At 33.9% G+C, this 22,096-nt stretch overlaps 1 protein-coding gene across 1 annotated transcript in view; it reads left to right on the forward strand.

Moving 5' to 3' along the window:
* Nucleotides 1-19,311, forward strand: part of LOC138701127 (uncharacterized) — a 65,473-nt gene extending 46,162 nt beyond the window's left edge. Inside the window, exons 5-11 of the mRNA XM_069827724.1 lie at nucleotides 460-700; nucleotides 1,369-1,992; nucleotides 6,198-6,394; nucleotides 9,538-9,648; nucleotides 12,404-12,581; nucleotides 16,012-16,080; nucleotides 17,906-19,311. Coding sequence (XP_069683825.1) covers nucleotides 460-700; nucleotides 1,369-1,992; nucleotides 6,198-6,394; nucleotides 9,538-9,648; nucleotides 12,404-12,581; nucleotides 16,012-16,080; nucleotides 17,906-19,071 — 2,586 coding nt within the window. The 3' untranslated portion in view covers nucleotides 19,072-19,311. The remainder of the gene's footprint in view (nucleotides 1-459; nucleotides 701-1,368; nucleotides 1,993-6,197; nucleotides 6,395-9,537; nucleotides 9,649-12,403; nucleotides 12,582-16,011; nucleotides 16,081-17,905) is intronic.
* Nucleotides 19,312-22,096: the final 2,785 nt, after the last annotated feature.

Raw genomic sequence — 22,096 nt, forward strand, 5'->3', positions numbered from 1 at the left:
AGGATGTGGAAATTTTCAAAGAAGTGTGTCCACATCTGTCAGTCTATATAGTTTTTAATCGATAAATTTAATTAATACATGATGAGTTTATGCGTAATTTTATATTTAATGCTTGTATTGTAAAAAATGTTCATCATTTAGAGTAGCAGTCAATATATCTGACTCCGAAACTCGCTGGGCTGGGATCGAATCTTAGCTGGAACAAGTTACGTGGTTGAGTTCTCTTTCCAGAGCTTTTCCTCAACAGAGAGTGAATAGATATCAAGAGAAATAAAATAATGGTACTATATAAAAGGATGGTACAAATTCATTTTGTTATAAATTGTATTTTAAATTTATAAAAGTATAACACCTTGAATATTATCTGTAAAATAAATTATTTTAAGAAATGAACTTCATTCTGCATGATTGAAGCTAATGTCGTTATACTTATTTTATGTTATTTCAATGTCTAAACAGAATAGAGTTGCAATTCCTGAGCCAAATGAAGCGTTATCCCCTCACGAAGAAGCTGGAAAACGAATAGAAGACATTCCTACAGAAAACGATGGAGAGCAACAGGAGTTCAACAAGAAAACAACAAATATTACCGGTATTAAGAGAAATGAGGTTAATTCAGAAGTCACTATTGTAGAGAATTCATCCAATGCTAAAGAACCACATTTAAGAAATACACAGAAAGAACCCAAAGACAAGCAAGGTAATCAATATTATTTCAAAGTTTTCTTTTAGAAACAAATTTCACCCTCATTTTAAGATCTTTGTATTCAGTGCCTGAATTGATATTTTGCCAGAGAGTGGATGGCTTTTATCTTTCTCCTTCATCCACTTCCCATGCTCTCCTTTTCTGCACTTGTATTTAAATTTTGAGTTGTTTCACTTTTAACTGGCCCATCGATATGTCATTTCTTGCTGTTTTTTAGGACCGAGCATTTAAAGTTTGAGCGACCATATAAACCACAATAATCATGTTTCATAACAACGTGTTAGAGGGAAAAAATAATAGAGATATGCATGTCATCTTTTGCCACAATAAAGATATCAGGATGGAAATATATGACAGTCTCATTTTCGCCAAAATTGACATCATCACCTTTTCCTTTGAAACCACAGAATTATTTTAGGAGTTAAATTGATAATTTTTTATTTTTTTATTTGTAAGTAGGCCTACTTACTCTTATACCCTAAGGTATAAATTAATATGATCCCATCAGTTTTCCAGTTGTAGGAAGTGTGTAATAAGAGTAGGCTATAAGTCCGTAGAAATATTTTATATTACTCCTACATATTAAAGTTTTATTTCATTACATATTGAATCTTTATCCTAAGTTCTTGTTCACAAAATAAAATACTGATGCTTATTTTCAGAAACATCTGCAAAGAAACCCAATGTGCCATTCCAACCGGTGTTTGCAAAAGCTAAGACATCTGATCAACTACAAGACCAGACAAAAACCAATCACCAGGAAAAGCAAGAAAAGAAGAAGATCCGTCACAAGCACAAGCCATACTGTCAATTGTCTGGTAACACCCCTGAGACAAAAGGAAAAGATGATATTTCTCGTGCTGATCCATCAATACAGAAACAAAATTACAGCAAGAGCCAGGACAGTGAAGTGAAAAATAGTTCTGAATTGAGTCAACACAGTATTTTAGTCAGTCAGGGTAGCAGCCAACACGGTCATAGCTGTGACCATGTTTGTAAGAAGAAGAAGAAGAAGCAGCACAGACATGGGACAGAGCCTGAGAGTCATTCTCAAAGCAGTCACGCCTGTCTCAACTTGAGCTCCCTGAGCCAGTGCTCTCAGACTTACTTCAGTCAGCCAGGAGCAGATTTAACACTGAAGGAGCGGTTGTTGTGGCTACGGAACAGGCGTGGTGTGGGCCTGTGGGTGCAGTGCTCCCGTCCAGTCTGCAATAAGTGGAGGTACTTGCCTGACACACAAGATCCTGTGGAAGTGCCTGAGGAATGGTTCTGTCATATGCATCCAGGTAAATTTACGTCTTCTTACTACTGCTGATAGCAGTGATGTTTACAAATGGCTCGAGGTTTGTTCACACCGTTAGTCCTCGTGCCTTCCAGTAGAGTCTGGTAATCTCTGTCATTTCTCTTTCTTAGGCAGTCATCCACAGGAGAACAAGGTTTTACTTGTTCAGTATCTTCATTTCATTTGTTGTATTCCATAGATCTTACATCAGCTTTGCAGCTTTGAGATGTTATACAAAATATGCAATACATAGTAATCAGATTAATTCAATTTACAAGCATAAACAGTTCATCAGTTGATATACGATATGAACACAGAGAAGTTTAGTTAATTCTTTTCTAAATTCTTCTCTCATAGCTCTTCAATGCTTCAAGATAATTAGGCAGTGCATTGAATATACAAATGGTGAAATCCATTTTTATGATAGCTGGGACTAACAGAGAGGAGATGGAGATCTGATTTGTGCCTTGTATTAATATCATGAAAGTTTTGATTACTATTAAACGTATCTTCATTTTTAACGTAAAACTTAATATCATGAAAGTTTTGATTAATATTAAACGTATCTTCATTTTTAACGTAAAACTTAATATCATGAAAGTTTTGATTAATACTAAACGTATCTTCATTTTCAACGTAAAACTTCATGAAGAAAAGAATTTAGGCCTAAGTTTTCCACGCTGGAGACCTGAATAGCCAGAATATTTACGATTAGGAGGCAAATGACAGCTGTGAGCATTAGATGGGATGAAGATAAATGCAAACAAGATGAAATCCATGGTTATCAGAAGAAAAATAAAAAAGGTAAACATGAGAATTCGAAATGAGACTGTAGAATATATGGATAGCTTCAAATACTTGGAATGTACTATAAATAACAGTAACATGAGCTGCTGCCAGGAAGTCAAGAGAAGGATAACAACGACAAAGGAAGCTTTTAATATGAAAAGGAGCATTTTCTGCGGACCTTTGGAAAAAGAACTCAAAGAGACTAGTGAAATGCTTCATGTGGAGTATGGCTTTGTATGGTGCAGAAACATGGTTGTTACGATGAAGTGAAGAATGGAGTGTGTGAAATGGACAGACACAATTATAAATGAAGCTGTGCTAGAAAGAGTGGGTGAAAGAAGAATAATGCTGAAACTGATCATTCATTCATTCATTCATTCATTCATTCATTCATTCATTCATTCATTCATTCATTCATTCATTCATTTTATTCCATAGATCTTACATGAGCAATGAAGCTTTAAGATGTGGAACATGTCAACATTTTACAATATTACAATTACAATTTTTACAAATTTTTATAGTTTTACAATTTAGTAATTTTCTACAATTTTTACAATTTTGTACAATTTTTTTACATTTTGGCGAGATGTAGTGAGATGAGATGAGGTCCGAGGATTCGCCAAAATATTACCCGGCATTTGCCTTTTTGGTGGGGGAAACCTCGGAAAAACCCAACCAGGTAATCAAATCAAAGGGGGTAATCAAATCAAAGGGGTTGATGCCAAGGACTCGCCATAGACCATCCGGCTTCAGTCCCACGGCTGGGGAAAACCTCCGAAGAAACCAAAGTCCAAATGGGGATCCAACCCAAGCCCGAACGCAGCTCCGGATCAGCGGCCCGGCGAGTCTGCCGACTGAGCTACATCGATGGCTCTACTAAAAGTATACAATATATAGCCATACATCATAAAGGGAAAACTAAATTGACTGAGTTGCTGGCTAAAAAGAAACTGTCTACTGAAGGATACACTAGAAGGAATGGTGAACAGGGAAGAGTTCGGGGGAGAAGAAGATATCTGATGTTAGACAACATTAATATATATGGGTCGTATGCAGAGACTAAGAGGGAGGTGACAAATATGGAAGATTGGAGAATACTGGGCTTACAGTGAAAGACCTGTCTTTAGGTAGAAACTATGAATGAATGAAAGCCTAATAAATTTTAAAATTTGATAAACTCAAATTCACTTTCTCATCCCTAAGGTGCTAGTACACTAAAGCTAGCATATTGCTCATCCAATAACATCCATAAAATGAACAGTCATAATGCTACTGTGATGTGCCCACAGATCTAATGCCAGGCAGCAAGTATACAGTTACGTAACCATAAAAGATATTCATGGGTTTGGTCGAGTAATTTAGGGATAAGTCACAACAACAAAGTAAGATGTTAAGCTGGTTAGCACGTCTGACCGTGAAACGAGTGGGCCTGGGTTTAAATCCTGGTTGAGGCAAGTTACCTGGTTGGGGTTTTCCCTCAACCAATTGAATTAAATTATATTTACGCCTATCAGTATTCAGATTTCAGTTAATGAAATGTCTGTTGTATATTATGATACTATTTATTCATTCATTCATAGTGTTCTGCCCAAGGGCAGGTCTTTCACTGCAAACCCAGCATTCTCCAGTCTTTCCTATTTTCTGCCTTCCTCTTTATCTCCGCATGTGATCCATATATCTTAATGTCGTCTATCATCTGATATCTTCTTCTGTCCTGAACTCTTCTCCCGTTCACCATTCCTTCTAGTGCATCCTTCAGTAGCCAGTTTCTTCTCAACCAGTGACCCAGCCAATTCCTTTTCCTCTTTCTGATCAACTATTTCTTAACTTTCTTATTTACGAAAACTACCACTGTTGATTAACTTTCTTATTTACAAAAACTACCATTGTTGATTACAAAAATACAAAGATGGCTAGAAAAACCAAGTGTGAACTCTCAGAATTATATGCTTGAACTCTGAACAACAGGAGAACACAAACAAGATGATGTTACATTCAAATCAATAGGAATACGAAAACAGACATCTTCCTTTTCGCAGACGACCAAGTTCTTTCAGCTAAAACTGAAGATGAACTCCAAAGAGCAACACACACAGAATTTAATCGCAAAAGATATAATATAGAATTTTCTACAGTTAAATCCAACATTATGGCTTTCAAAGGGAAAGAAACCAATTAGAACCAAAATGTGCCTTGTTAATATAATACTAGAACAAATTAATAATTTTAAATAGCTCGGATACAATATATCATAATATTAAGGAGACATAGATTTGCAAAAGAAGGTTACAAATTTTTATAAAGTGACAGGCATAATAATTTCAGTGCTCAAATTGTTTTTAATCCAGAGGCATACCAGATTAAGAGTATACAATATATTGACTAAACCGACACTGGCATACAGCTGCAAAGCCTGGACTATCAGGAAACAAGATATAAAAGGATAACATCTAGCAAAATGAGATTCAGCAGGCTGTGCAATCCTTGATAGAAAGAGATCAGGTCAGATCATGTCCTAGAAGATGTGCCACCAAATTGTAACTTTTCTCCAAGAGTACAGAATAAAATGGAAAGATTACGTTGAAAGAATTGGAGATAATAGATTTTTAAAAATGTTACATTACTGACCAACTTATAAACACCCACAAGGACGGTCCTTGAAGCACGGGTATGAATCTTTTTTTGAGAAAGCAATGGATCATTATGTCCAATGCTTGCCAAGATGATGGTGATGATGATGATGATGATGATGATGATGATGATGATGATGATGATGATGATGATGATGATGATGATGATGGTGATGATGATACCATTGTTGATTGAAAAATTTCATTATATATTTGAACAAGTCGGAAAGCTAATAAAGACGTGATTTTGTTAATAAATATCCAAAAATGTGCACATAGTAGCTTCTTCCCCCCCTCTTTCACATACTACTCTACCTTACTATTTCCTGTTCCGACATCATAGTTATTATTACTGATGGTCCTTCCATATCTATTCTATGGTCCCCCACTTTTCTCGTATATATTGTTACCGAAATTAATAAACAAAATTAACGAGAACCTACAGGTGCAGACGAAACATGAACGACAATTAATATGAGTCATTATCAAGTCTAATATCTATTTTATCGTATTTTAATTTGCTTGTACTATTTTATCACTAACTTCCTTATTTCAATTGATTTTATATTTTGCTGTCATTCATTTGAAATTTTAAATTATTAAAAGTCACTTTCCTACTTATAGTTGTGAAAAAAAAATTCTGAAAAACATATACATACAAAAATACAGATGCACACTTATGCATAAGTACATATATTACATATTCTAGATCATCTTCACATTTATATTGTACCAGTAAAGTATCTTCTTACCTTGTTCATGCAGCTAAGATTTGTTCTTAATTCAGACAAAAAATACAACAGCTGTGCTGCCCCTGAGAGGCCCCCTACTGCATGGGAAGAAGAGGATTTAATTCATAACGCCTACACAGCTGGCTCGGTTGTATGGGGTCATCTGGCTGGTTATCCATGGTGGCCAGCAATGGTAGATGATGACCCTGACACGGAACAATATTACTGGCTGAACGGTTTTTCAGACATTCCTGTGAGTATTTTTCCTAAAATAGAGCTATTTATGTACATTATCTTTTCCGTCAGAGTAGATATGAGATTTGTTACAGAATGCACTAGAATGAACCACATTAGAAATTAAAGAATAAAAAATTAATTACCGGTACTACTGTATTAAGTAAACATAGGAAAATTGGATGAAAAAAGTTAGAGATAACAACATGTTCTGAATCAGTAAAGAAAGACTCTCCTAAAGAAGTTGTGCCACTACCACAACCACTGCTTCTATCACCATCACACTATCAATGAAAGAGATTTAAGCTCTATTTAATCCTGTCCCATAACTCTCAAATGTTTCTGTTCCCTCCAACGTTTTGGAAGTATCAAGGTCTCGTCATCCATTAGATCTACAATATAGAGTAAATTTGGGTATTAAACCATAATCTATTCTGCCAATGTACTAGAGGCAACTGCACTAGTATTTTTTTAGTTCTTTTCGTATATCTATGTATTTCTTGAGCAAGATATAATAAAGTTTTGGCTGTGTCACATTATGGTCTAAAAGCAGACTGAAATGGACTTAGAAGCTTGAAAGTTTCAAGTTTCCAGGTTAATTTTTATGAGCAATGCATTCAAATAATTTTGATGATGGTAATGATGATGTCACTATAAGTTCGTTAACTGTCTTGATGTCTAGTGGTGTCGAAGTGAGAGTAACAGATCAGCAGTGTGATGGGATCTATAAGAAAGCTGTTGCTTTTCCTTACTTTTTGAGGAGTTACAATGCTCTCCTTGCTTCTCTTGTTAGCGTTGCAATAAGGGCTGAATATTTGATCTGATGGCTTCGAGTGCAGCTTGTGAGTCACCCACAAGAACTGCTTTGTTGAAGACTAGTGGTGTGAAAAGAAGTTGTGGTGCTACATAGATTGCTTTTCTTTCTACCTCAAAGCTGATTTTGTTTTTGCCTATGGAGATGCAGTGAGAGAAGAGCTCACAATCTATTCCCACTATTATTCCTTGATCCTTATTGGAGAGTGAGGTCATCTGTATAGATTCTCAGGTATACTCGTGAAATCTTTCTTCTATAAGTTACTATTGCTAGTTGTTTTAGTTCTAATGGCTAGGGGTCATTCTTTCTTGCATCATAGAACAAGGACAGACTGGTTGTCTTAAGGATTATTTATTATTATTAACTTTGCAAGCTTTCTGCTGCAGAATAAACAATATTGTGCCAGATTACTCTGTCCTAACAAACATTTATCCACTCAATTATGCCTATTGTTTCCTCATTTTTTCTTATATCATCTAAAAATCTCATACCGGTTAGGAATATAATTATTATGATGCTTTCACGTGTTAATAAGTTTATAAATACCTAGTTGACCAGTTTCAGCTTAGAAGCCATCTTCAGAACTCATACTCCCAGTGATTTTCTTCCCAACGGTTTTTCTTTTGTGACTTTCCTAATTTTCCCTTCTGGTGGAGTTGTCATCACATAACCTATCAATTTAAATTGTCTTGCTTTTATATTTAGAATTATATGTGGATGTTTACCACAAATTGTAAATTTATTCATTTTTTCTAATTTTCCATTCTCAGCTAATATTATCTTGAAGTGGTCCAAATATTTTCCTCAACACCTTTCTTTCAAATATTTTGATTTTGATTCTTCATGTTTTGTTAATGTCCAAGATGCGTAGATAAAGTCAGAAAGGATTGATTATGCTCTTGTATATGTTGTAATTTGGATTTCCTGGAAACTATCTTGCTCTTCACTATGTTCAATAAAGGATAGTAAGTCCTGTTTGAAATATGTTAATTTCATCAGTTACCGGTAGGTATATTATTATCTGTTACTATTAATGTTACCAGATAATTAAAGGTGTTAAAGGTAAAGGTCTAAGGGATTAGCAGTTGCAATTTGAGAAGATGAATAAACAAATATTTCAAAACAAAGTACTATTGTTGTCCTCAATGTCAGTAGCTATCTCTGCCGGCCAAAGCTTTCTGAATTTAAATACTATTATAGTCACAATCATGCCATGGTATGAAAGAAAAATTTCACAACCTCATACCATGGCATGATTGTGACTATAATAGTATTTAAATTCATTAATATGTCACATCAATGGAGTATATACATCACCAAACATCGTAAGATGAAGATTACAAAGCTTTCTATTTCTTGAAACCACAATTGATTCCCCTATTCCTCTCCACTGACAGGAGTATGCAATAAGTGTCCTGCTTTTAAACTCTTGAGACATTCTCGTCTCTAACTTATGCAAGATCATGTGTTAACCTGCCCTCTCACTTACATCGGTTGAAGGAACTGATGTTATTCAGGGAAAGGAAAAGGCAGATGTAATTCCCAAACTAGCTTCAATACAAATTTTCTGGAGCCAGAACCTGCTATCCCTGCTTTCCTAACAACAATTAATATAATGTTATCCGATCGTTCTTCTACAATATTTAAAAAACATTGAGTAAACATATGACCTGTCGACAACTGCATCTTTACCAGAGGCAGAAGGATACTGGCTACACGTACTGTGTCACTGTTCTATCCTCGTATACTTAAGGGGCTGTCTCTCTGCTGGGAAATTTCTAGCCTGATATGACTATCATCAGAGCTGGATACATTAAGAAGATTGATTGCCTCATGAATGATGCCTTATTGGTGTTATTTATGAGGTTCAAACTTGTCTTCGGACAGTTGATTAAACAATAACATTATGACTATCATCAGCTGCACTCAGACTTCGAACATCCTCAGGTTCGTCCAGCGTCTTTGATGGATGGCAAATGTGGCTAATATAAGGTGCTTGGACTTGTCTAACATTCCATTCTCCTATATGTTGGTCATCCCTCCCTCCAAAAATTCAGATTCATCTTGCCACTCGTGTGGAAAGAACAGTGTTAACAAACCTGGCATGTGTAAAACAATATCCTGCATTGTGGGTAATTTTATAGACGAATACGTTTATTTCACTTATTTTTCTGAATTAAATTAGACTATTATGTTTTTCTTACACTTTCTCCTGCACCTTCTCCTCTTCTCCTCCTCTTCCTCCCACTTTCTTCTGCCCAATTTAGGATTAGGTCACCAAATTTCATTTCTAGTATTACACTGGTTTGCAGTTGTTTAATACACACCTTTTTATGTCTGTTTTTCAGACACATTACAACGTGGTTTTCTTTGATGAAGAAGATATAACGCGTGCCTGGCTGACACCAGGTTCTATGAAAGCTTTCACAGGACGTGAAACAGAAAAACAATTCAGAAAGGTAAGTATCATAGTTTAGCAACGGAATAATTTAAATATTACACAATTTAAAATTTTAATGAATCCATTTTTATAAACACATTTTGATACATTGCGTAAAATATCAGCTTCGCAATTAAGACAGAATATAATTTTCTTCTCTTTATTTAGCAGAATATAATTGAGGAACAACCTCATTAAAGAAAGAATTTATCTTATTACTCACACTATGAAAATATTGCTTTTGTAGTTTTTTTTTCATTAAGTAAGGACATGTTTAAATTAAGAAATACATGTGATTCTGTGTTTACTTCCAACATTTTGATACCGGTAATATGGCAGTTAGTAAATAACAAGGCGTATGAAGAACAATTGTGTTTTGATGAAAATTTCTTTGGAGAGGAAAAATACATAGTCACTGCAATGTTTTCATAAATCCCAAAACAAATAAATTAAATTACTAAGGACACAATAGTCTCAGAATTTATTTATATCTTGTATAGTGATCGTGACAGACAACCATGAAAACAACATTAAATTTTTTTACATGTTGTTTGTTATTAATTTCAGTTTATGTAGGTACCTACTAAAACAGATACTACCGTATGTGACTTTGTTCACACATTGTGCTGTGCAATTCAAAAGCAGACCCATTTTTTTTTATTAGCCTTTTCTTTAAAATAGAGGAACTGTTGAGAATCAGATGAATTATAAGAGAAACATGGAGTCAGATTAATCATTATTAACTTTTTCCTTCAGTTCGGTGCACAATGTTTAACACCATCATTGTTCAAACACAACAAATACAAGTAAAGGAATCCCAGAATCTTACATGCATTCAAATACTTTTTAAACTTCTCAACATATTTCTAGTAATATTTTAACCGCTCCATTATCATGTAAAAATAGAGCTCATGAGAGATGTTTAGAAAGTTCTTTATGTCTGGAGAATTTCGCTTTTTGTACGAGCATGTTTTTATTCAAATAAGAAAGACGAAATCAGGTAGTGAAACATAAATACTCGCTATGGTACCATAATTGTTAATGATCTTTCAAAACTTGGAAAGTGGTACTGGTACATGGATACATTCTGTAAAAGAAAGCCTAAATACAAAAATTAGCTACCAATACAAACTATAAGTTAAGGCACAAAAAATCTTTAAAAAATAACTTAAAACCTGAGTTTGAGGGGGTTCATTTGCTCGACAAGTACGTAATCCGTGATCCTTCACTTCATATTGGCTAGACCTGTAGATCACATATATTCTGTCCTCGACTTTCTCTATAATGCTGGATTATTATTATTGGTATCAGTAGTTAATGCAATGCGCCAGTTCATAGCAGGAACAGAGTGTACCACAGAAAGGTGAGGATGACAATTGGCATTTGGTCAGGAGGGGCTGTGGGAGACGCATCACTTACACCTCTACATTCAAGAGGTAGATGATCAATTGGTTGACTGGCAAAAAGATGGATCGAGATTGTAACATGGCCTAACAGTTATTTAGGTTATGATGATGATGATGATGATGATGATGATGATGATGATGATGATGATTACAATGTTAATTTCTTCTTTCTCTACATTACATGTAATTTACTACACATTTTCAGTAAGTCACCAGTAGCAATATTTCTATCAAAAACATCACTTTGTGTACGCTACACACTTTAATAAACACATTATTTTTGAACTTTGTGCTGTGTTGGTCCTTCTAAGTAAATTAAATGTCTATGAATATGTGCTGGTAGTGTTTAATATTTAATTTGCAGGATTATTGAATAAGATATTCGGAATTTCATACTCAAATAACTTGCAAGATAATCACGAAAAATAAGTACCAATAATTAAATTTTTTAAATACGGTATTTAAACTTTAGTACACAGTCAAAATGAGTACTATTTATAGTTCTGCGGACATCAAGAAGATACGAGTACTTAATTTTCCATCAAATATGCTAAATGATGCAGGCATAATGGCTGTCATGTCGATGTTACTTTATTTCATGCGATGCAAGTTACAGATTTTCTCCATGTAAACAATGCCTTTCACATATTGTCATATGACAAAATCCAATGGTGTGCCTCTTGGGGGCCAAAGAAGATGTGCGATTTTATGCACACAAGATTCACTTGAAACATGAAATAAAAAGTTGAAAATCATCGAGGGGAAAGAGAGAAAAGAATTAGAATTCACATACTAAGTTAAACTGAGAATGATGAAGAGAAGTTTACTTAAAAAATAATAATTTTGAGAAGCTACATTTCACAACAATGGTTGCTTTAATCATACAACTGCAGAATATGAGGTTTACCACATGAGTTATGTACTTGATTCTCCGAAGGTGAATTATAGTGCAGGTTAATGCATGATTGTGTGTTACGATCAATTCATACCTATGAACTCCTTCATTTGGGAATATATAAAAGCATTGCTTATTGGGAGATACTATGTACGGAGCTTCACCTGAAAGACAGTATCACTATAGACATGGATCAACCACTGTGCCTGACATAATTCAGTGTAATTGATGGGAAACTGGGTATCATCTTGATGTCTGCAGAGGTACGAATTGTGCTCACATTGAGACTTACTAAGATAGAAACTAAACTTGCAAAGTTTCCACATATTTTAAAAGAAAATAATTTATTTTAGTCTATTATTTTGCAAGTTTTTTGAGACATCTTATGTGAGTCTATGTCGCAAAAATTAATTAATTAATCATAAATGAACTAAAGGATGATGATCATTAACACATTATTTTATTGTTAACAGACAGTTGCACACGGTGTAGATTACAGTAAAAGAATCCAGGCAGCCAGAATGCAAGCAGAGGAAGCTCTTCCAATGAGTATTCGGGACCGTCTTTTGACTTTCGGTTTCCTTGCTCGCTACAAGGGAGGCATTGGAACACTCAAGGGGAGACACAAACATGACAAGAAAAGGAAACACGGTAACTTTAATGTTACTAATATATAAGGTTTCATGGACAGATAAATCTTCCTTATTATTTTGTGTCAGCTTGCTGTCTATTAAATTTGAACAAAAATTCTTATTGATATAAGGTATGAAGTAAAATAAGTTTCTTCTCTACAGACATACTCGAAGTCCCGCACCTTATCACGTGGTCTAGGTCTAAAGTGTCATGCTTTTTTTTTATTTATTAACTGTTATAGCTTGGATATTTAATTTTGGTGGATGAAATAAATTCATCATTTGGATCACTGAAAGATAGATTTGAAATATTTTCTTGGATAAGCAATATGAAATGAGCACTAGTTTCACTCCTCGTGGGGGAAGAAATTTTCTCACGAAGTTTCGACTGATGTCCACTCAACATTTTGAAGAATTTGGGGAGCTATGACCGAGTACAAAGGCACAAATTATGGAAAGTTCTGGAATACTATCAAGTCCCAAATAAATTAATAAATGCCATAAAAAGTCTTTATAAAAATCTTTAATAAAAATTAAATTAGATCACGGAAAAATAACAAAAGATTTTGGAGTAAATAAGGAGCTGAGACAAGCTTGTGGTCTTTCTCCATTATTATTTTATATCTCGACAAAATAATTAAAAGATGGAAATCATTAAAACCCCCGGGAGTATACACTGATAGAAATACATTATTACAAACAGTAATTTTTGCAGATGACCAAATATTGATGACAGAAAATGAAGATGATTTGCAATCTGTTTTTAAACTACAATCTATTCTTACAAACTACCAGTACAACAAAACAATTTCAGAGGATAAAACTAAGTCAATGGCAATAATTATAAAACACTTTCTAGAGTTAAAATACTGATAATAACAACATTATTGAGCATGTAATAGATTCTGTTTAGGTACTTGGAAAATCATATACTTTTATTTCAATTTGAAAACCAAAAAAATGTTCTGATAAATTTAGCAAAATATAACAGATTAAATGGCGTTTTGAAGAGAAATTTTGGAAAATATATGAAGAAAGAAATTCAAATTAGATACCACAACATTATTTTTAAATCAGCTTTTATATATGGAAGTAATGGTAGATTCTCCAGTAACATGATAAACACATACAGTAATTAATTGGATGCACTTATGCAATATGGAACCAACCACCATTTTATGAATATCTGGATTTCTATTGCAAAATGTGTCTTAATGTCTATAGTTTCTTATACAAAATAGAACCAACTCCTATCTGTAACGTGCTGCCCTATAGAGAGATCTGAACCAACCACCAAAAACAGAATCCATAGTGCAGTGTTTTGCAATTTAGAACCAACTTCAAGCTGTCAGTTCCCATGTTTGTTTTGTGTAAATATGGGAGTCTGAATACAATTTTTTGCTAATAGAAGTGATATATTATATTATATTATATTATATTATATTATATTATATTATATTATATTATATTATATTATATTATATTATATCATATTATATTATATTATATTATATTATATTATATTACATTATATTATATTATATATTATATTATATATTATATTATATTATATTATATTATATTATATTATATTATATTATATTATATTATATTATATTATTTGTAGAACCGAAGATGTTTAGGTGTCGAATATGTCACTACAGAAGAAAATCCAATGAATTTTTATTTTAGTAGGTTATTTTACGACGCTTTATTAACGGCTTAGGTTATTTAGCGTCTGAATGAGATGAAGGTGATTATGCCGGTGAAATGAGCCCAGGATGCAACACCGAAAGTTATCCAGCATTTGCTCATATTGGGTTGAGGGAAAACCCCGGAAAAATCTCAACCAGGTAACTTGCCCCGAGTCCACACCTGTGGAGTAACGGTTAGCGCGTCTAGCCGCTAAACCAGGTGGCCCGGGTTCGATTCCCGGTCGGGGCAAGTTACTTGGTTGAGGTTTTTCCGGGGTTTTCCCTCAACCCAATATGAGCAAATGCTGGGTAACTTTCGGTGTTGGACCCGGACTCATTTCACTGGCATTATCACCTTCATCTCATTCAGACGCTAAATAACCTCAGCTGTTGATAAAGCGTCGTAAAAAACCTACTAAAATAAAATAAAACTTGCCCCGATCGGGAATCGAACCTGGGCCACCTAGTTTCGTGATCAGACGCGCTAGCCGTTACTCCACAGGTGTGGACAAGATGATGTTGATGGAATCAATGGTCCCCTTGACTTCACCTTGAAATGATAAGTCAATGTATGAACAAATGCTAATGAATATATATTTTTTAAATTTTATTTGTAATCCCACAATTAGTGTCTCGGATGTTTAGTTTTCCAATAATAAAGTGTTACACATGGATTTGAACTAGACTGTTGCCTCATCTCTCTCTCACTTGAATCACACAAGTAGGAACCAAGTGTCAATATCCATTTTTGCAATAAGCAATATGGAACCAACTCCAATGTTGACCTTCTACTCTGTGTGAGTCAAATACTGATGCGAGCTACACCATTGATATGAAAGAGCATTTCAGAATGTTAATAATGCAATCATTACTTTCGTAATAGTATTGATGTAGAATTTTATTTGTAACGATTTGCTAAAACAGCTGTAGCTCAAAAGCTGTATTTTGGACTTGGTTCCATATTGCATAAGTGCATCCAATTGTTCATAGATGAGATTTCTACACTCGTTAAGTGAAATAAGTTTACCAGATAGAATTAGAAGTAAGGAAATTAGAGAAAACTGGCATGTCGAAGAAATGGTAACAGAAAAAAAAAATACCAATCCAAATGGAGTCATGACATTGAGAGAATGCCAGTCAACTGCTTACCTAGGAAATTATTAAATTATAACGCAAAAGGAACCCGAAAACATAGGAAGACCATTTCGCCAATGAGCAGATAAATTTTTGTAGTAGCAGAACGGGCATTGGTTAGCCAGAATTGCAAATGGAAGAAGAAGAATCTTAATATCTAAGAGATAAATGCTTCTTATAATCTGTATTATTGTTAGTTAATAATTTCTCTCTTCATTTACTGAATGGTCGACATATCACAAATTAATGATATGAATGAATAAGTAATTTACATTCATATACATTCCTCCCATTTGTTAGAATCACAACACTTTACGTGATCAAAATGAATGCAACTCTCGGAAATGTAACCTGGTAAAAAGTAGGTACTGGTACTGTACTGTACTACTATGATTTCAGTCACCAACAATAACTTGGTTAAGCAAGTATAACGTAAATAAAACACACGTATTATCTGCTTCAGCTATTTCATTTTCATTTTTACGTGACAAATAATATTGTGCAAATAAGAAATTTCATGCAATGTCATGCTAAATATTGCTATGCACTAATGAAAATTTACGATGAATAATCATAATTGTTGATGATATTTCTACATAAGTATTTTTCTGTGTGTTTCAGACGATGAAGAATTATTCTCTGGTTACATTTATGAGGATAAAGCAGGAGATGACGAAGACTTTAATAATGGTGAGTATTTTGTAATAATTGTCACTAATTTTCATATTTATGCAGAATATAAACATTATAAGTAATACAACACAGTACCCTGAGACAGGGGGAATCCGATGTTTCTTTTTTAATTGTAACAGTTTATCTAGAAAAAAAAAATTAGCAAGATAATGGAACATGAACCAATAAAACAGGACCGGAAACATTGAACAACTCATCATATCAGTAACTGAAAGTAAGTCACTTGTAATTAGATGAGATATAGACGGAATGGTAGATTTATTTTCTGTTCACGAGCTTGATGGTATTTACTTATGTAGAGGGAGGGTGTGTTTCAACTTTAACAAGAATGCTTGCTGTAGTGTTGTTTTTTTACACATTCTACAAGTTACTGTTGACCAAAAAGTAAGATTAACTCGGTGACCCAGTCAATAGCTACTATCCAATCTACATTACATTTTATTACAATGGAACAAACTAAAATGTCGAAAGAAGAAAACTGTCTTTGTTTGTTTTGAAAAGGCTTAAATATTGGCTTCTTTATTATTTTTTACAACTTCTCAATGTAGGCTAGAGAGATCTTCTATTTCATATTTATTCTTGTTGAGATTCAGTTTTCTTTTTAAAATTCTTTAATTGAACATAATCACAATATCACTTTATGGATTTGAAATAACAAGTAACTAATTCTCTCTGATTGTTAGTATTAGTTGAAAGTATGTTCTTCTCTCTTATTATACCGTACTAGATTTTCTTGTATGTATTATATAGAATTATTACCAGTAGTTAGAATTAATTAGAAAAGCATTCTTGCATAATCAGCAGTTCATACAACGAAATGAATTGTAGGCCTACTTCTAAAATGTTGATAGTTCAATCATTTCTAATTAAATTCTAAATTATTACATCATTACACGTTCTTTTCGTTCATAAATGGAATTTTTGACAATAAGTTACTTTGAGTATTTTCTAGAGTATACAATTTTCTACCTGATATTTTTTTTCTTCACGTGCACTTTCTAAGAGACTGTACATCATTACGAAAATGAAAAAAAATTTCTTGAAAAGACAACAAAAAATTTATATGAAATTAAATGTTAATTTAGGTAATGAAGTGAGTTCAAATTATACATTTTCAACCCATTGTACGTCATCTTCATTTCTACATGCACTTTTTACAGTATTCTACATATACATTTCTTAAATCAAAAGAATTTTTTATTAGATCATATTGAAACAGATAGTTTGTATATATTATTTTAATGTACCGAAGTACATATGATATTTTCATGCAGATATTCTGCGTCATCATACGATGTAAGAGTAATGGAACGGAGAAAAATTCTCTCCGGCGCCAGGATTTGAACCCAAGAGTTGGAGCTTAATCTGAGATGATTCTGTCCGACACCGGGGTGGTATCCGGTGTGGCTTAGTGGATAAAGCATCAGCACGTAGAGCTGAAAACCTGGGTTCAAATCCCAGCGCCAGAGAGAATTTTTCTCCGTTCCATTACTCTTACATCGTAGATAGGTTGTAGTTAGCCTTTAGTGCTACGTCTATTTCTAAATCATTACGTTGTTCTCTGCTACATCTCAATCAGTCCTTTGCTTTCAATGAAGAGAAACAGCTGTCTGATTTGGATTTTATGGAAGTCTCTTAGTCCGGTAAATGCCAGACGCAAGCACCAATTTCTAGTCTGAGCTAGAATTTCACAACCACATAGTAGGTGCTCTGTTATTTCATCACAGAATTGATACCATCATAAAATTTTATACCAATATCGTTTTTCAAGTACTGTATGTATTAACACATTTATTTCTTAAATTAAGTGAATTTTTTATAGGTGAACGCAGAAAAAGGCATAAGAGAAAGACTACAAAAGAATCAAGAGTTAGCAAGGTTGGTACAAATGAAATAAAAATGCAAGAAGGAAATAATGAACACGATAAAGTCTCAGCTGAAGTAAGTGATGAGAGAGTAAGTCTGAACAAGAATGATGGCGACAAATTCCACAAATATAAAAGTTCTCAAAAACCTGATCCTTTAAAAATATATTCATTTGACAACTCCATATATACTCAAGAACTAAGTAACAAGGAGCCAGGGAAACCAAAACAGAAACCTGTATTTAATTCGAAGAAGAAACCTAAAGAACCAAAATTAAACAACGAAGAGATCAAGAAAAGAGAAGAGAAACAAGATAATAATAATAATAATTTCCCTGAGAGAGACACACACAATGTAAGCAAGAAAAACGATGACAAGTCGAGTTCAAACAATGATGGAAAAAAAGACACTTCAAAGGAAAAACAAGATGCAGAATTAAACATCGATATCAACAGCGAAAAGAGAAGTGAAGAGCAGAATCTCAATTCTTCTCTTAAGGAAGACTCACTAAATAAGTTAGGAACTGATAAACAATCCAATTCAAATGAAAGAAATAAAGACGCATCAGATGAAGGCAGCGAGACTCAGTTCAGTTTCGTACAATATGATAGTGAAGAAGAGGTTGTTAACTGCTCACAGGATTTGTTTCTGACTCAGAGAGATCCTGCAGAACAGATTCAATCACAGAAAAAGAACACAGACAATTCTGATAGTACCAGAGCCGTTGTAGGAGTGCCCACACCTCCCAAATCTCAAGGAGATGCACAAACTATTGCAGAAAATAAAAAGACAAATGAAGTAACAGGTGACAGTCATAATACAGGTGATGAGAACTGTAGTGACAATCACGTTCGAGGAACAGATTCTGAAACAAATATTTTCCAAGAGAAAGAAAACTGTACACAGATGGATGTTGAGCAAGTGGTTAGAGAAGCTAATAGCCCAACACACTCAGTTAATGAACAATCGAGCAGTACCAGTAATGTGGCACTTGTACCTACTGTAACACAAACAGGTCAGAATCTGAATTATCAAAATTCAGATGCAGTTGTACCTCAAATTAACATAGATGATTCATGTCACATGTCAGACGATTCACTTGATTTCGAGCCAGAAGAATAACTTTAAGATCTTATTTTGAAATTAATTACCAAGAAATGTTAATTATTTATATCTTGAAGTTTTCATCTAAATGGGTCATTTTCAACAATTTTTCTGTTCACATTCTTATTTATTAAGTGAGATATTAATACAGTTCCTTTTTTCAGACTTATTCTTGGGGAGGGGGAGATTTACCACTAGACTATAGCCTAAGGGCCGCACAAAAATGAGGCTCTAAGTAGGCAGAAGTGAAAAATCTAATATATATATATATATATATATATAATAGTAATAATAATAAATTACTGCAGGGATTAAAACCGAGGCTAAACTACGGGTCCAGGTTTTATCAATTCCTCCCCCTCCCCCCTTTCTTTTTCTTATATAAATACCGGCATTTACCACTTATAACTTAAATGCATACCTGATCTAAGTGTGTAACTCTGAAGACTTCTTGTAGTGCAATCGATTTTCAAAGTCATAATCTCATAATATTTTGAAACACGTACCGATGCGTTAAAAAGTATATATGTATAATTGTGTGGCCTTATATGCAATATTGTACTTTTTTACTCTCAGTTTCCAATTCCTATTTACATATTTCCTCATATGAAGCGTTTTCCTACGAAGTTAGGCCTATGTTTAACAAGTTTGTTTAAAAGTTTGTATTCTAGTTTCAGTAAAATAACCATAAACTATTTTATACCAAGATTATCACAACAATAAAACTCAGGAATGATATTAAACTCTTTTGTTCCATACCTAGTTAAGTTGTGTACTAGTACAGACTACTCAGATCTTTTATTACTATTGCCTTGAAAAGAATGTCTAACAAAGTCTCATATCATTGTTTAGTATTATTCAAACATTGCAAGATGGTGAGACATTGAATGTTTCTGATTTTGACATTGATAGTTACATAAACTTCATTTTTACAATTTCCTATTATAATTTCATGGAACCTAACTCTATCCTCATTCTGTCTTACTGACTAGTCTTTAAGAATCTGGCGATATCTCTGATTGTTATTATGTAGGCCTATATATAGTGTATTACAATATTTCATCTTCCTGCACTTCAGCATTTTTTATTTAAAGATATTTATATTTTCCTGTCAATAAGAACTGGTGCATAGTGTTATATTTCATTCCATACTGTGTTCGTTCTATATATTGTAACTGTACTAGAAACAATGTATTTTCAATATAGAACAAATTTATAATATTACAAATAAAATTGTACATGTTTCCAAAAGCATTCTAGTGTCAATTTAATCTATGACAGAACTGTATTTTGAAAACAATGATGACATCAATACAAATGGAGGTTATGATGCTAAGAGGAAAAGACGAGGAAGGGGAGGAGCAGCAGCAGGAGAAGGAAAAGATAATAGGAGAGGGAAGGAAGGGATAAGATGAAAAAGGAAGTATGAGAGATAGTAAGTTACAAAATGATGTAGCAACCTACATTTTTAATGAAGCGTCTGAAGCTATAATTGGTAGATGGCAATATTATCAATGTGAGCACAAGTGAAATAAAGAAACAGCAGTTGCAAGATGGTAGCACCGCACGAGTGTATCACTAGCAACTTGATCCGAGCATTGAAAGACACTTTGTCTCATGCTCGTAATGATACATCCAAGACTCATCATTATGTGACTAGCTGGGCTAGCATATCATTCCCTTCATCTCAACTGCTCTGATCAAGTTACCAACCTGGTGCATATGAGACAGATATTTATCCAGTCTTTTGATCTCATCGCAGGCAGGTGCCATTCCAAAATACTGACAAAGAATGTTATTGTGAGAATCACACTATAGACCATAGACTTTCTACCACCAAGAGTCAGCCCATCCTTTCTTTGGGGAACTGAACATTTATAGTAGGAATTTATACTACATGTCTGGTTGGGTACAGTGTTTTAATTGCCCCTCCCCACTGAGTTTAAGATAAAAAAATTAAGTATTAGTACTGCTAAAGAAAAAAATTGTGAGAACTGTACTTTTAATATTAAAATATTCCATTCCTATAACAGCTTGAGTCCACACCTGTGGAGTAACGGTCAGCGTGTCTGGTCGCGAAACTAGGTGGCCCGGGTTCGAATCCCGGTCGGGGCAAGTTACCTGGTTGAGGCTTTTTCCGGGGTTTTCTCTCAACCCAATACAAGCAAATGCTGGGTAACTTTAGGTGCTGGACCCCGGACTCATTTCACCGGCATTATCACCTTCATTTCATTCAGACGCTAAATAACCTAGATGTTGATACAGTGTCGTAAAATAACCCAATAAAATAAAAATATATACTGGTAACAGCTTGATATGCCAATGAACATTTGTGATATTAATACTTTTATCTGAAATGTCGATAACTCTGCTGTTCAGTATAATGCTGCAAGTTCATATTTGAATCTTGTCTGCAGAGAACACATTTTGGTGATGTATAAATTCCAATTCTGAAGCAAAGTACTAACAGTCATTTCTAGTTACTATAATTACTAGTCTGAAGTTAGCTACACTGCTGTTCTTGGAGAATTGAGAATTAAATTTTCATTTTTTAAGGTTTTGTATCAACTAACTATTCGCCAGCTTTTTCATTATTATTTAATGTTGTCCGTTTATAATTTCTCTGTATTAATAATTTTGCTAAATAATACGAAATCTCAGAATGAAATCTTTGCAGGATTATGGTTACTTTGTTTCCCAAAAAGCCTGCATTTTCACTGCCTTCCAGTTCACACTGAGAAGATATCCATTGTAAAGCAACTATTTTTGTCTCTTTTCGCATTAACTTAGTTTTAATACAGAATTCTCTCACTCTCTTTTCTTCTGATGTTAATGAAACAAAGGCTTGAATTATTGCAGATTCTGGGTCACAAATTATGGCCACTTTCGTGAACAAATTTGTTCTTGTATGACTTGAGGCTTTCCCGGCGTTTGATATAGAATAACTCTTCTCGGGTAAAGAAGATAGCAGAGCTAGCCGTTGAAAGCTTGGAAGCTAATCTCCAACTCACCTGGCTGAGAACCCGAGAAGAGTTATTCTAAA

The sequence above is a fragment of the Periplaneta americana genome, chromosome 6, assembly GCF_040183065.1.
Source record: "Periplaneta americana isolate PAMFEO1 chromosome 6, P.americana_PAMFEO1_priV1, whole genome shotgun sequence".
Classification (NCBI taxonomy): domain Eukaryota; kingdom Metazoa; phylum Arthropoda; class Insecta; order Blattodea; family Blattidae; genus Periplaneta; species Periplaneta americana.